Source organism: Patagioenas fasciata, chromosome 15 (genome assembly GCF_037038585.1).
Source record: "Patagioenas fasciata isolate bPatFas1 chromosome 15, bPatFas1.hap1, whole genome shotgun sequence".
Taxonomy (NCBI): Eukaryota; Metazoa; Chordata; class Aves; order Columbiformes; family Columbidae; genus Patagioenas; species Patagioenas fasciata.
Window position 1 is genome coordinate 14,000,497 of NC_092534.1, and position 12,568 is coordinate 14,013,064.

Sequence of the window (12,568 nt, forward strand, 5' to 3'; positions counted from 1 at the left end):
GGGAAAGGTGGGGGTTAAAGCATCGCTGGGATAGCGTAACAGTGATTTTATCACGGGCTGGTGACTGCAAACATCCCTTCTCTAATTCTTCTTGCTCCCCTTGTGTTGCAGAGAAGAGAAAATGACAGCCGCCCGAATTAGAAAATGCCACAAGTGTGGGACTGGCCTCATTAAATCGGAGGGGTGCAACCGCATGTCATGTCGCTGCGGTGCTCAGATGTGCTACCTCTGCCGCGCTGCCATTAACGGGTACGACCACTTCTGCCAACACCCCCGCTCGCCCGGGGCTCCCTGCCAGGACTGTGCAAAGTGCTCGCTCTGGACAGACCCCACAGTAAGTAACGAAGGACTTCTGTGAATGATTTGCACCCTGCTTTCAATTACCGTCCCATGCCAGCACGTTGAAATACCAGAGGAAAACGGCTGTTTTTAGACAGCGCAACTTTTTCCCCTTTCCCAAGGCAGCTAAAAAACCACACTGGAAGCCAACATCAGCACAGAGTCACATCTGACCGCAACTTGGAAGGAACTGGTGTTGCTTTAGGGGAAAAAGAGCTCCTATTAGACGAGGGCTTTGGCTGGAAATGCTCTCAGCGTTGTTCTGGGGAGCAGGGCTGTGGAAGGAGCTGGTAGGGAGTGTGTGCTGGCACCAGACACAATCGCCAGTGCTGGAATTACTGGGACTTGTTCCTAGTTTTGCAGCTGAGTTGCAGTTTGGTACGGCTTTGTGTCTGGAGGAAAGGGGAGTCACATCTTTTTGGTTCCTGGTTTATCTGCTCACCCCACGAGTCCCTTTGCAGAGATGGAGAAAACTGCCTGGAAGCCGAATGGCCCGAAGTTACGGTTGGGTCCGTTCTCACAGCTGTTGTCAACAGCTGCAAAGGAGAACTGAAGCGTGGACTGAGCTGTAAGAGAAGCTGTAGTAACTTAATACAGCTCGTAGCTGTGACAAGCATTGGAAAACTTAGTCTCTGTAAATAGAGGTGTCCACTGTCAGAAATCCAGAAGGAGCGTAGGTAGGAGCAGGAGTTGAATTCGCTGGTCTCAGCAGTCAGTGGAGCAATGTGAATGTGGATTTGCCTTCCCAGGGCTTGTCTCAGCTTTGTTTGTCCCGATGCTGCTTTGTCTCAGGCTGCTGCAGTTTGCCAGAGGCTGCTGCCAGCCGCTCTGTCTGCAGGGATGTGCACAGTCCTGTGCTCGCACAAACCAAGGAAAAGCCGCTCTAAATCTCTCCCTCCTACCTGCGGGCTCCTGGGGATCTCCCACGGGGTCCCAACCAGGGTAAACTTCATCCTCTGCCTCCCTGCCTTAATTCCCTGCATTACGCTTTCAACGTGTGGTGTTAAACTAAACACAGACACCTTTCAGGTGCCCCTGTAGCCTTTCCGACACCTGGTTATGTGCTCCAGGGATTCCTGTCCCACTCCTCCCCGTTTTCCACCGGGATACGATTCAGGGTGCGCTGGCGTCCTTTGTCCCCATCGGGCTGCTGATTGTGCTGGTCGATGGCATTTGTTCAGAGCCAGAGAAAACATGAGGCCTCTCAAAAAAAGCTCGTGCTGTACTTTAAAATAAATAAATAAATAAGCAGCACAAAGAGGCCACTGTCACCGGGCCCTTTCCAGCTCTCTAATTAACCAATGTTGTGGCAAAGAAAAATTTCCCACCGTCAGCAGGGAGCTGGCACCGCCTGCTCTTTTTCTTTTTTCTCTGCTTTTTTTGCTCTTTATTTTGTGGATGATGGAGCACTGGTGGGCTGGGGAGGTGAAGCTGGGTGACTGTCCTTGCTGCGCTGCAAAGAATAATGTGCAACTCAACTGTTGGCTTCTAAGGTGGTAAAGGGCTTAGGGACACTAACCCTGTCCCATCCAGGTGATCTGTGCTCCTGTGTGGGACACGTAAACAGGAGTTACTGTAGGTGTGAAGAGGGCGAACAGCATCTTGACGTGAGGATGTGAAAAAGCAAAAGGCCACTTTGTCAGTAGTGTCTTGTCCTTTATCAGGGACAATGTCCATCCAGGGGATTACCCTGTCTCAGTTCTGCCAGCAGCTGCATTGGCATCTTCTTGTGCCTTTCTTCGTTTCTGTTTTCTCTTTTGGCTCAATTTCTTCTATTCTGTTGAAGCCAGTAGACAACCAGTGCTGTACACATTGGAAGAAAATATCTGTTGTGGGTTTGCCTGTGTTTGCAGCCATGCACAGAGAAGACAAGGCCGGGTAGTCCCATCGCCTGTAGCATTATTAACCCATTGCTTAGGACCTGCAGCTCCTCTCCCTGGATTAGGCTCTGCTGCAAAATGGGGAGGGCACATGTGTGACACCAAAGCCTGGCTTCCAGAGAGTGACAGGCTGGTTTTATTCTGATTTCTGATATATTCATGTACAGCCTTAACTTAGAACCATCTTCACAGCAGAGCGGTACCACGGGTTTGTCCATTTGCGTTTCGGCTTTCTGTCCAACCTGGATAATTTCACACCTATTGAAGGATCTGGTTTAGGTCCCTGTTATTTACAGAAAAATTCAACTTTCTTTAAAATAGGAAACGTTTGTTCTTTTCCAAATGTTTAACGTTTTCTGAGTATGAAATGGCTCTTGAGAAAGTACAAATAAACCTGTTCGTTAGCTTGGGTTAAAACCAAATTAAAGACAGTCCTGCAGGAACTGCCACATCTGTTAGTCCTTGTCTCAAATGATCTTGAAGAGGGTAAAGCAGACGCTTCAGAAATTCCCACAATGAAAGGTCAGTTAAAATCTTGTCCCTATGCTGTAATCAGACTCGAGCCTAATTTAAAAGCACTCGTGCAGTGTTTGCTGGCTCAGAGACGCTGCAGCCGGGCTGCAGTCGGCAGCTCCCCGCGTTTCAGCAGACATCGCTTGATCACCGCGTTTCCTCTCGAGCCGATTGCTGCCCTGCGCCCCGAAGGCTCCGAACACGGGCCAGGAGCTCTTGTCCATACGCTGCTTGGCCAAAAGTCCTCGTGCAGCCCGTGCCAGCCCTGGCTGCGCTCGCTGGGATCTCACCGGCTGCAGGAGGGGCTGATGCAATATTGCCAGAGACAAAGCTGGGGACGGAGCAGTGGGAATTGAATCTGCAAACAACGGGCTCTGGGGCTCGGTGGGGCTGCGTTTTCCCTGATTTTCTACGTATCTGTAGCAAACCTGAGGCTGGTGTGTGTATTTTGTACAAATCCTGCGATGCAATCTAATTCATTCGGACTGTTTTGGGTAAACCAGATTCTGCTCTTATATGTATTATTTTTAATTTAATACTCATCTTTAGACTATCAATGATATTACATAGCGGCTTTTTTGGGGTTTAGAGTTTAAGATGTTTTCAGTAAACTCTTAAAACGCTCCCAAATGCCCATCATTAAAGTTCAAAGCAGAAGACTAATCATTAGAAGGTGTCAGCCATCCTCCCTCCTCCTAGCGTTATGAACAGAAGATGTTGAGCGAAGACTGTGTAAAACTTCAAATGCATTGAGGAAATGCATGAAACGCACAGCACTGCCATTAGGATTTGGAGGGAGGGAAGCGCCATTAAATTTAGGGTGTTGCTTTATTTTTTTTAATGCGCTATAAAGTGCCTTAATCATAAGCATACGGTTAATCCTCCGTATTCGCGGAAAGCCATCAATATGGAATGCCTGTTGCTAAAATAACTCTGCGTTTCTCAAACACCAGTGTGTTCTTTGTCCCTACCCCGGCCCCCCTTTTTTCCTGCAGCCCTGCGGATGCCCCGTTCCAGTTAGACCAGTTAGAACACAGCTCGCTTTTATCCCCTGCTTCCTGCTGCATGGAGGAACACGGCCGAGACAGCCGGAGCCTGTTCTTGCTCAGCCTCTCCGCAGCTGATCTGGGAATGATTTGAAACAAAACCCCTTAGTCCTCTGGAAGCCTCCGTCGTGAAAAAAAAAAAACCCAATCATTTTAAGTTTATTGGTAACGGCTGCGAACGCACATACGTGGAAAAAGAAAGCAGTAAAAAGGCAGGAAGGGGGAGGCAGCGGTGGCGAAGCCACTTTCTAAAAGACCAAAAATAGTTACCAGGTCTCTTGTTTTCCCTCTTTCAGCCGTGACACTTAATAATTAAAGATAACGAGAAGCGCAGTAGATAAAAACAGGGCTTTCAAAAGCTTTTGTCGGTGGCACTTTTGTTCTGGGCAGAGGAGGTTTTATTTGGGGGGAGGTTGTCTGTGTGTGACTGGCGGAGCTTTTATCTCCTTTTCCTGCTGTATTTTTCTTCTTCCCAATGGGCTGTTTGTTCCTCCGGCAGCTCTTTCTGTGTGTGCGCAGGGCCCTGCGTGGACGTGGATTCTGTACCAGCATTGTTGAAACCTCCCTGCCATGAAAAGGTGCCCGGCTTAGTCCCCCCCAGCCCAGCTCTTGAGTTAATCCAGCCCCGGACCAAGCCAGCCTTCCTGCTGCCATCGGCTCCGTGCTCACCACACTCCCTGTGTTCAATGGGAGAAAGGGGCTGAAAAGAAAAGCCTCCGCCATGCCGAAATCCTTTTGCAGGTGGGGGATTGCGGGGACAGGCTCTCAGACCAGCCAGGGACAGGCATGATTTTTGGCAATGGGACTGGGGATGGTCCCTGCGAAGACCATCCTGCCATTGGATTTGGGGCAAAGCTGGGTCCTGTTTTGCCACTTAAACACAGCTGCTGTTAATAACAGCCTTTGCTTTCTGCAGCATTTGCAGACAAGAAGGATAAATTACATCTCGTAGATCCTTTGCGTTTTTCCCTCGGCCACCTCCCTTCTCCTGTGATGCGATGGAGCGTGGAGAAGGGCCACGCTACAGCATTGCTCTGCATTTGCTCTCTCAGGAGGAGAAAAATTACCTCATTGCTCAAAAACCATGTGGGCAGGCCAGTGCCGAGACCCCCCCCAGGGTCCGAGGGGTCGCTTTTCTTCTTTCTTCTTCTTTTTTTCCCCCCCTTCTTTCTTTTTCTTGCCATAGGCAAGGCAGCTGACAGGAAGATGACTGTTAACTTGACAAGATAAATCCCTTCAATCCACACAGCCTGTGAGCAGGCTATTAAAATTATAATCTAATCCTTTATTAAGGGACTTGAACCCGCTCAGGGAAACGGACACAAGAGGCTTTTGAAATTGTGCTGCAGCCTCCACCCCACGTGACGTGAAATGGTTTCTTACCACGACAGTCGGCCGTAAGCGTGCTAATGAAAGCTTCATTTTCGGTGGGGATTCTTTACCCCTGGATGAATCTGTCATCTCTCTCCAGTTACTGGGGAATCAAAAAACACCCTTTGCTTCTCAGAATTAGAGCTGTTTTGCAAAAATCGCCAAATCACGGCGAATATTTGTAGCGCTGAGACGTCTTTTCTTCATTCTGGCCTGTGCAGTATGTAATAGGCAGAACTTGTGGCATCAGCTTTCCTTCACGAATATCCTAAAATTAACTTGCTGCGCACATATGTTTTTTTGTTCCATCTGCAATGTGGATCTTTCCTAAATACCGCAGGTATTGAACTGTGCTGCGTATTCATCACTTGCCAAATTTAATGTCAGCTTCTGAAGTAGGAAGGTGCATATTGTGCTGGGTGGTTTTGTTCTTTCTATATTAATGGACAAGAGTTTTTCAGAAACACTGATGCAAAGAAAAAAAATCTAAGCCAAGGCTTGGTATGTGGGATTAATTGTAAATACTTCTTAACCTTCCAATGTGAGAATGTACTTTTATCAGCAGAGAAACAATGAAGCTGATAACTTCTGGTCTTGGAGATGTGGTTTGTTATCCCTGTGCTGTGATTTGCAGTTGTAGAACTCATCAGGACCTCGAAATGCTGATCCGGGTCTGTTCTTGGCGGTTGTTTTCGCACCCAGGGTGTGCTGCAAGGTCTTGAAGACCACGAGGGGATGGGGTTGAACGGAGATCTCCGTATTTGAGGTGACGTGGTCGCTGTTGTCCTTGCGATCCGGGCGTCGTTTTGGAGACGTGGCAGATGGGCTTTGCTGTTGCTGCTGTTCCCTGGTGTTCTGCGGGATCGAAGGCAGCATCTCCCTGGCTGCGCCTGCCCGGGGCAGATGGCCTTGTCCATCCATCATTAGCCCAGGGTCAGCTGCAGTTTAAATGGGGGGGTCGAGCAGCCCTCGCTGCGGGGAGGATCCTGCAAAGCTGTGTTGTCCATGTGGCCGATTCCCTGCACTCTTGTGGGACTGAGCAAAAGCAACAGTGGGTTTGCAGGAGCTGCAGCATCACTTGTAGCAGCAGGATGGTGGAAAGCTCAGCTTCAGAGGGTTAATCGCAGACCTAGCCTAAACAATAGCTTTATTTTTTAAGTTAGAACAGACTTCTGCAAGTTTCTAGGATTTAAGTTGAAATGTATGCCTTTGTGTGAGTGAAGGAGATCTGGTGATCTTGCTCAGCTGAGCTTAAAATAATTTCTTGTCATGTAACTAAAATAAAACCTTCAGGTGCATCTTTTCCAGTAAGTGGCAATAAAATGGGAGAGGGTGGCTATCTCCATTCACAACATCATTGCCAAAAACATTCCGAGAAGAAAAAAATTGAAGCCTTGAAGGTTTGGGGCCACCCTTTGAGAGCTCGGCTTGGGCAGCAAAGGAGCAGAGGATGTTTGGGTGCTGTTGTGGAGCGTGACCAGATTGTTCTCCAGCCGGGAACATGGCAATCTGATACTTGGGGGGTAATTTGAAGTTCCGTGCAGGCTCAGAAGAGCCGTTTTTCAGGAGTTTTTATAACGATAGGCTGTAATTAACAGTCCGTGGAAGGTGCCCACTCTAAGAGTGTTCAGGAGGAAATGTATGGGTTTTGACAGTACTGAAATTAGGATGAATAAAACAAAGCGGAGTCTTGTGCATCGTGGGGCTTGGGGTTCCCCTCCTGCTCCACCGCCTGCAGATGAGCTGCTTAAGCAAACCAAATGTTCCTTCTGTGCAGGTAGACCCCGAGCAGCTGGTGCCAGGTGTTTTGTGTCACCCAGCAGCTCCTATTCTTGGCCTTTTTCCCTCATGACTAACACCCAGAGTACAAACACTGTCCAGGAGGCTTAGCTCTTCTCCATTTGTTTGCTGGAAGTGTCAGGTAGCGTTTCATCCCAACGGACACGAAGCAGCAGCAGATGCAGCCCTGCAGAGACCAGAGGACCTCTCTTGCCATCCCTGCACATCTGGCCAGCAGAAACATCTGCTGCCTGGACTAAAAGGGAGATAGTTGTCTCTTAAGTTGTTTGGTGCGGTCTTTATTACCCCAGTAGCTGTTGCGTGCTGAAGAAACTCGTTTTTCACAGCTGCTCTTATGAGTGAACAGTTGATGCTGAAGTATGGATTGAGGTGATTCTTTGGCTTTGTGGCCTTGTATAAAGCCCGAGAGCTCCCTGGACCTTACAGGCTGTTGGTGCCTCTCCTAGCTCAGGACCTGCATAGTCTTCTTCCAGGACTTTGTCCATCATGCTCCCTTGCTCTAATAAAACCTGGTGTCAACACCAGATACCTGCAGCTTCACTGCGTTGTTTGGTCTCGCTGCTGCTACTTGGGTTGAGAAGACTGAGGATGATGAGAGGCAGAAGGATGCTTTCAATTTCTGGCTTGTCCTTGTGTTCTCGTTGAGCAGCAGGTCTGAATATTCTTGCTATAACCTCTAGATAGACATTAAAGAAACATATCGCGATTTATGCCCTCCTCAGAGTTACAGATAGGATCTAAATGGCCTCGTCACGGCACCGTTTAGCTACTAGAGCCAGGATTTAAGTCGTGTTAATGCCAGCTGTTGGGCCAAAAACTCCAGAAGTGCTAGCATAATGTAAATATTTAATGGACTATTGCCATTTAAAAGATTAACAGCTCTCCAGCAACTCTTGAGCTGGGCGGAGCTGGGTTGCAGCTCTCTGGTTTCCATCAAGACAATGAATTTTAGGCTGATCTCCCTGGAAAGCTGATCTAAGCCTCTTAGTCGGACTCTGTAGGGCAGGCTTGGCTCTGTGCAGGTTACGTGTGCTTCAATCCCCCATCACAGCCTTGCTCTTAACTAAACATAGGGCAACCCGAAATGAGGACAATTCAGCCAAATTTGCCCCTTTTTCCCCTGTGTGAATGTGCTGAAAAGACAAGCAGCACTGAGAACAGAAGGTTGCTGCAGCAGGAATTCGCCCACTGACTCTCGCTGTGATTTCCAGGAAGACGACTCGAAGATAATCCAGGAGATTCAGAAAGAGGGTGAAGAGGAGCAAAGGAAGAAAAATGGAGGTAAGGGCCAGTCTGTACCTGTGGTTTGAGATCAGCCTGAGGACGACAGGAGAGCAGAGCCTTCCCAGCTGGGACAATCTTCTGGATTTTCCCTGGATTCTTCCCATGGCCTGGCTGTTTGTGGGCTTCTCCATACATTGCTGTCACCAAGCGTCACCCAAATGTTGCTTCAGGAGCAGCCATCGCCCTGTTCCTGCTGGGAGCTGTTGTAGCTTTGACGTGGGCCCACAGGCCCAGCTGGGACCATGGGGAGACAGCTGGCTTGTGTCCTTGGCTGTCATGGATGCACAGACCTGTCTCCTCTCTGCTTGGCAAAGCAGCTGCAGAGCAGCGTGAGCTCTTTGGTGAGGGGTGCATGGGCATGCAAGGGGCTGAAAAACGAGGTGTTCCCCCTTTGTGGTGCAATATTGATGGAAAGAGCCAGCCTGGGAAGCTGGTGCTGTGCTCTGTGATGCCTGGAGTGTGGAGGGGGTGGGAGTGGTGCTGTAGGAAGAACGCTGGGGATGGAGGGTGCTGGTGGCAAGTGTAAGACCTTGGGCCAAGCCTGGTGAGGTTTCGTTTGTGGGATGACTGGTTCTGCTCTCTCCTCCCTCCGCAGAGAACAGCTTCAAACGGATCGGCCCGCCCGCGGAGAAACCCGCAGAGAAAATCCAGAGGATTGAAGTCATCCCCAGACCTGTTCCTCAGAACCTCCACCAGCCCCGAATGCCCCCTTACCCCTTCGTGCACCCCCCCTTCCCGCTCCCTCCCGTCCGTCCCATGTACAACAACATCCCCCTCAACATCGGCCCTATCCCTGCCCCCTACGTCCCCCCGTTACCCAACATGAGGGTGAACTATGATTTTCCCCAGATCAATGTTCAGCTGGAGCACAACTTGCCGATGCACTTTGGCCCTCAACCGCGACACCGGTTCTGACCTGGGTCAACCAGCACTTGCCGTAGAGTCACTGCAGGGCAAAGCCACCCCAGTAACATCACCCGTCCCTTTCCTGCTCCAGCCTCTCTCGGTTTAACCACCCACAAGGGGAGCTGCTCTGACTCGTGTGTACCGGCCTCTAGAGCTTCTCTGAACATCCGCCATTGAACATTTCAACCTGTGCTGCAACAGGGCTTGGTGCTGCGTTTCCAAGGGGTCTCTTTCTGTGTTGGGCATCTGGATAATTTTGATTTTGACAAAGCCTGTTCAGGCAGCTGTTGGGAGCGAAAGTGAGACTTTCTGGAGCTCAGGGATGCAGCCGTTCCCCGGGGACTTCCCAGAAAATCCTGCCTTCCTGCTGGCCAGAGCAGCTGCCACACGATCGAGTGAATCTTGGGGGTAGGCAAGAGAAATTTGACATCTGGGTAAGACCTTTGGGAAGGAGATAACAGGAGTCAGCTGCCCCAGCCTTCTGCCTGCGGGGGGCACGAGGCTGGGGGTCCCATGTTCTCCAGCGTCCCTGTCACCTCCCAGCACCTCCCAGCAGGAATAAATTGCTCAAAACCAAGTCAATGTAATGTTTTTAGCATTTCTCGCTCTGCAAGCGGAGTGAGGGGATGCAGCAGCCATCTCGTTGCTGAGATCTCGGTAGGAAGCCCAGAGCTGTGTTCTGTCTCAGGGCTTTAGTGAGCAGCAGACAATTTGGGCACCCCGATTTTTGGCTGAACTGAACTTGCCCCATTTGAATGCCTCAGGATTTTTCCCCCCAGAGGTGGGTGCCTCTGAGTTTCCAAAACGTGGCCTTTGCTTTGCCATTCTCACCTGGCATCCCAAATCTCCCTCCTGTTTCTGCCAGAGGTGCTCAAACAGCTGGTAGAAGCACCCAGAGTGTCATTTGCAGCCTTCATTGCAACAACTGCTTGGGCAAATGCCTGGTTAGGTGTAGGCAGCGGTGTGATGTGTGCTGTGACAGTACAGCCAGGAGCTGCCCCTGTTGTGCATGTTGGTGACGGTGAGACAGGACCCCTTCCCCGCAGAATGCTGCTGTGGTGCTTAATGACTTCTAAAAATGCGTATTTTAGCTTAATTGGCTTCAGAAAAATGTATTAAAAGACAAACACAAGTGTTGCTGCAATTAGGAAGTGAGGACTTAGGAAAAGCAAAACTTCCTTGTGAGAAGCAGGGGGTGCAGTCGCTGGGCTGTGGGAGCGGCGCTGGCACGAAGCCCTTTCCCCACAGCCCTTGGCTGGCACAGGCTCCCTTTAGAGAAGAAAATGGTTGGAGTGGAAAATAGAAAATCCTCTTGCCAGAAAGGCCAGGCTGCCTTTTAGCAGCCCAGTTGTGCTGTTGCTCCCCGAGCGGTTTGCTCAGGGCCGCGTTGTGCTCTGTCCTGCTGGGAACCCACCGGGTTCTCTCTTCTCCTTTGGGTTCTTCTCTCTTCGGGTTTTCTCTTCTTCTCCTGTTATTCCCCCTGTATTTGAACGTCCAGGTGTCTTTTGTTTTTGGTTTTTTTTCAGGTAAAATACCCTGTTTCTGCCAAACCCTTGCAACTCCCCATAAGGACGCCCGGCACAGCATCCCCTGGGCGTGCGGTGAGCGATGGATGTGGGCTGTCAGTGGGATGCTGCTGGTGGCCTGGGACATCCTCTGGGGACTGTTGTCCACAGGAGGGTCTCCCAGAGGGGATTTCCATGCTTTTTGAAGCCGAGTCAGCAATTTATCCCATCTCAGGCATTGCCTATGGGTTGAACATACCCTGCAGAGTGCTCTGTTCCAGCTCCGCAGTGCCGTGGTTTCTCTAGCATTAATAACCAAGCAGTATTCCCTTGCTGCTGTCGTTTTCTTTAATTTATTTCTGGAAGTAGTCTGGAGACTGCAGGAGCTTTGTGCTTGTTCAGCTGAGCTTTAGCCAAGTTTAAATCCTCCCTTGCACTGAGTGATTCCTGTGGTAGCCAGGAGCAGCGTGTCCCGATGGCTTCGGGAAGGGCTGGTGTCCACAGCCTTAGCAGGTGGCGAGAAAATCGACCCGGGTCAGGGGAAGACCCATAGAAAGGAAAACCTGGGGGGTTTAACAGCCGAGATCTTGTGGGCTCAAGGGCCGGTTTGGCTGAGCCCTCCAGGGTGGTGCTGCTGGTCCCCCAGCCGTGCAAAGGGGGTCAGGCGGCTGGGCACAGCTCAGCTGCCAAACTGACCCAGACTACAAGGGACACAGGATGTGTCACGCGGTGCTATGTGCGAAATGACAGTCTGATCCCATCTTTTGGTGTGTGTCTAGAGACGTGTGCGTGTGAGGAACTAAACCTTGGTGAAGTGGCGAGAGGGAGAGAGGAATGGAGAAGCGTTGGGGGGAGGTCGGTGTCCGTGGTCCGTCCTGGATGTGTCTGTTGCTGTCATGGTCCTGGAGGAGCCCAACATTGGTAGAGGACCATGGTGCCTCTGTCCCCTGCAGAACCATGAGGTTATTTGTGTCTGAGAGAAGAGGAATTGATGCTTGGGCAGTGATGGGGAGGAGCACCCAGCGGCCCTGAGCGATGGGTGATGTGGGGATCACGCTGCTTCCCGCCGAGGAAACACCCATTTCACCAAAAATGCCTCTGCAGCCCAAGCGCTTGGCTGCTCCTCCCCCCTAACACGAGAGACCCTGAGTTGTGGTTTCCGATAGCGCTTGGGTCTGCATTGATTTATTTTTGAAGAAAGCAGAAATAACCCAAAATCTGCACAACCTCCAGAGCCGTCTGTGACCTGGTCTCTAACTCCTGCATCCCGGTTTCCCTCCCGCCCCGCTGTCCTTGAAACCATAAAGGTGACGGGGAGCTTGCTGTGCCCATCCGATCCCATAACAGGTATTTCTTATGGTTATTTGCAGTGTCCCATTTTACTTGCCTTAAAGATGAAGAGAGAAACTTAGTATTTGCACTTAGCAAAACATATTAAAAGAAACCCTGTAAAGATGTGCATGTTCTGCAACTTTGTATAACAATAGCCGAAAAGAAATAGGTGGTTTATTAAAAAAAAAATAATTAAAAAATTAAAAAAATATTTTTCTTTACCCCCTGGTAGTAAACTGTTCTAATATTCTGTGTGTAAAAAGTTCCTGTATTATATTGTAATTTGAATTTTTGTAAATAAATTTTGTGCACTCAGGCTCTTTACCTCTGTGCTTTCGTTCCAGCTGAAGCATCATCCTATGGCCAGGCAGGACTGTTGTGCCAGATCTCGGCTTGCGTGGTTGGAAACTCTGCGAGTTGCGAGGCAAAACCCGCTTGACCCTCCTGGAAAAGCTTAATTCATTCCACATGCTCCTGAGTTAAAACTGGACAGCATAGAAAATGGTTTCCAGTCCCTCCTTTAAATGGAAACCAGGATGCTCGTGTTGTTGGAGGGGAAGGCTGGGGGGATCTTCCCCCCCTTGCAGGAGTG

The 12,568-nt window shown here is 50.0% G+C and overlaps 1 protein-coding gene across 8 annotated transcripts in view; it reads left to right on the forward strand.

Annotated features, from left to right (window-relative positions):
* RNF216 (ring finger protein 216) overlaps positions 1-12,290 on the forward strand; it is a 78,048-nt gene extending 65,758 nt beyond the window's left edge. For all 8 annotated transcript variants that reach the window (XM_071814908.1, XM_071814912.1, XM_071814911.1 and 5 more), the window contains 3 exons: positions 112-334; positions 8,161-8,230; positions 8,829-12,290. In XM_071814908.1, coding sequence (XP_071671009.1) covers positions 112-334; positions 8,161-8,230; positions 8,829-9,148 — 613 coding nt within the window. In that variant the 3' untranslated portion in view covers positions 9,149-12,290. The remainder of the gene's footprint in view (positions 1-111; positions 335-8,160; positions 8,231-8,828) is intronic.
* The last annotated feature ends 278 nt before the right edge of the window (positions 12,291-12,568 follow it).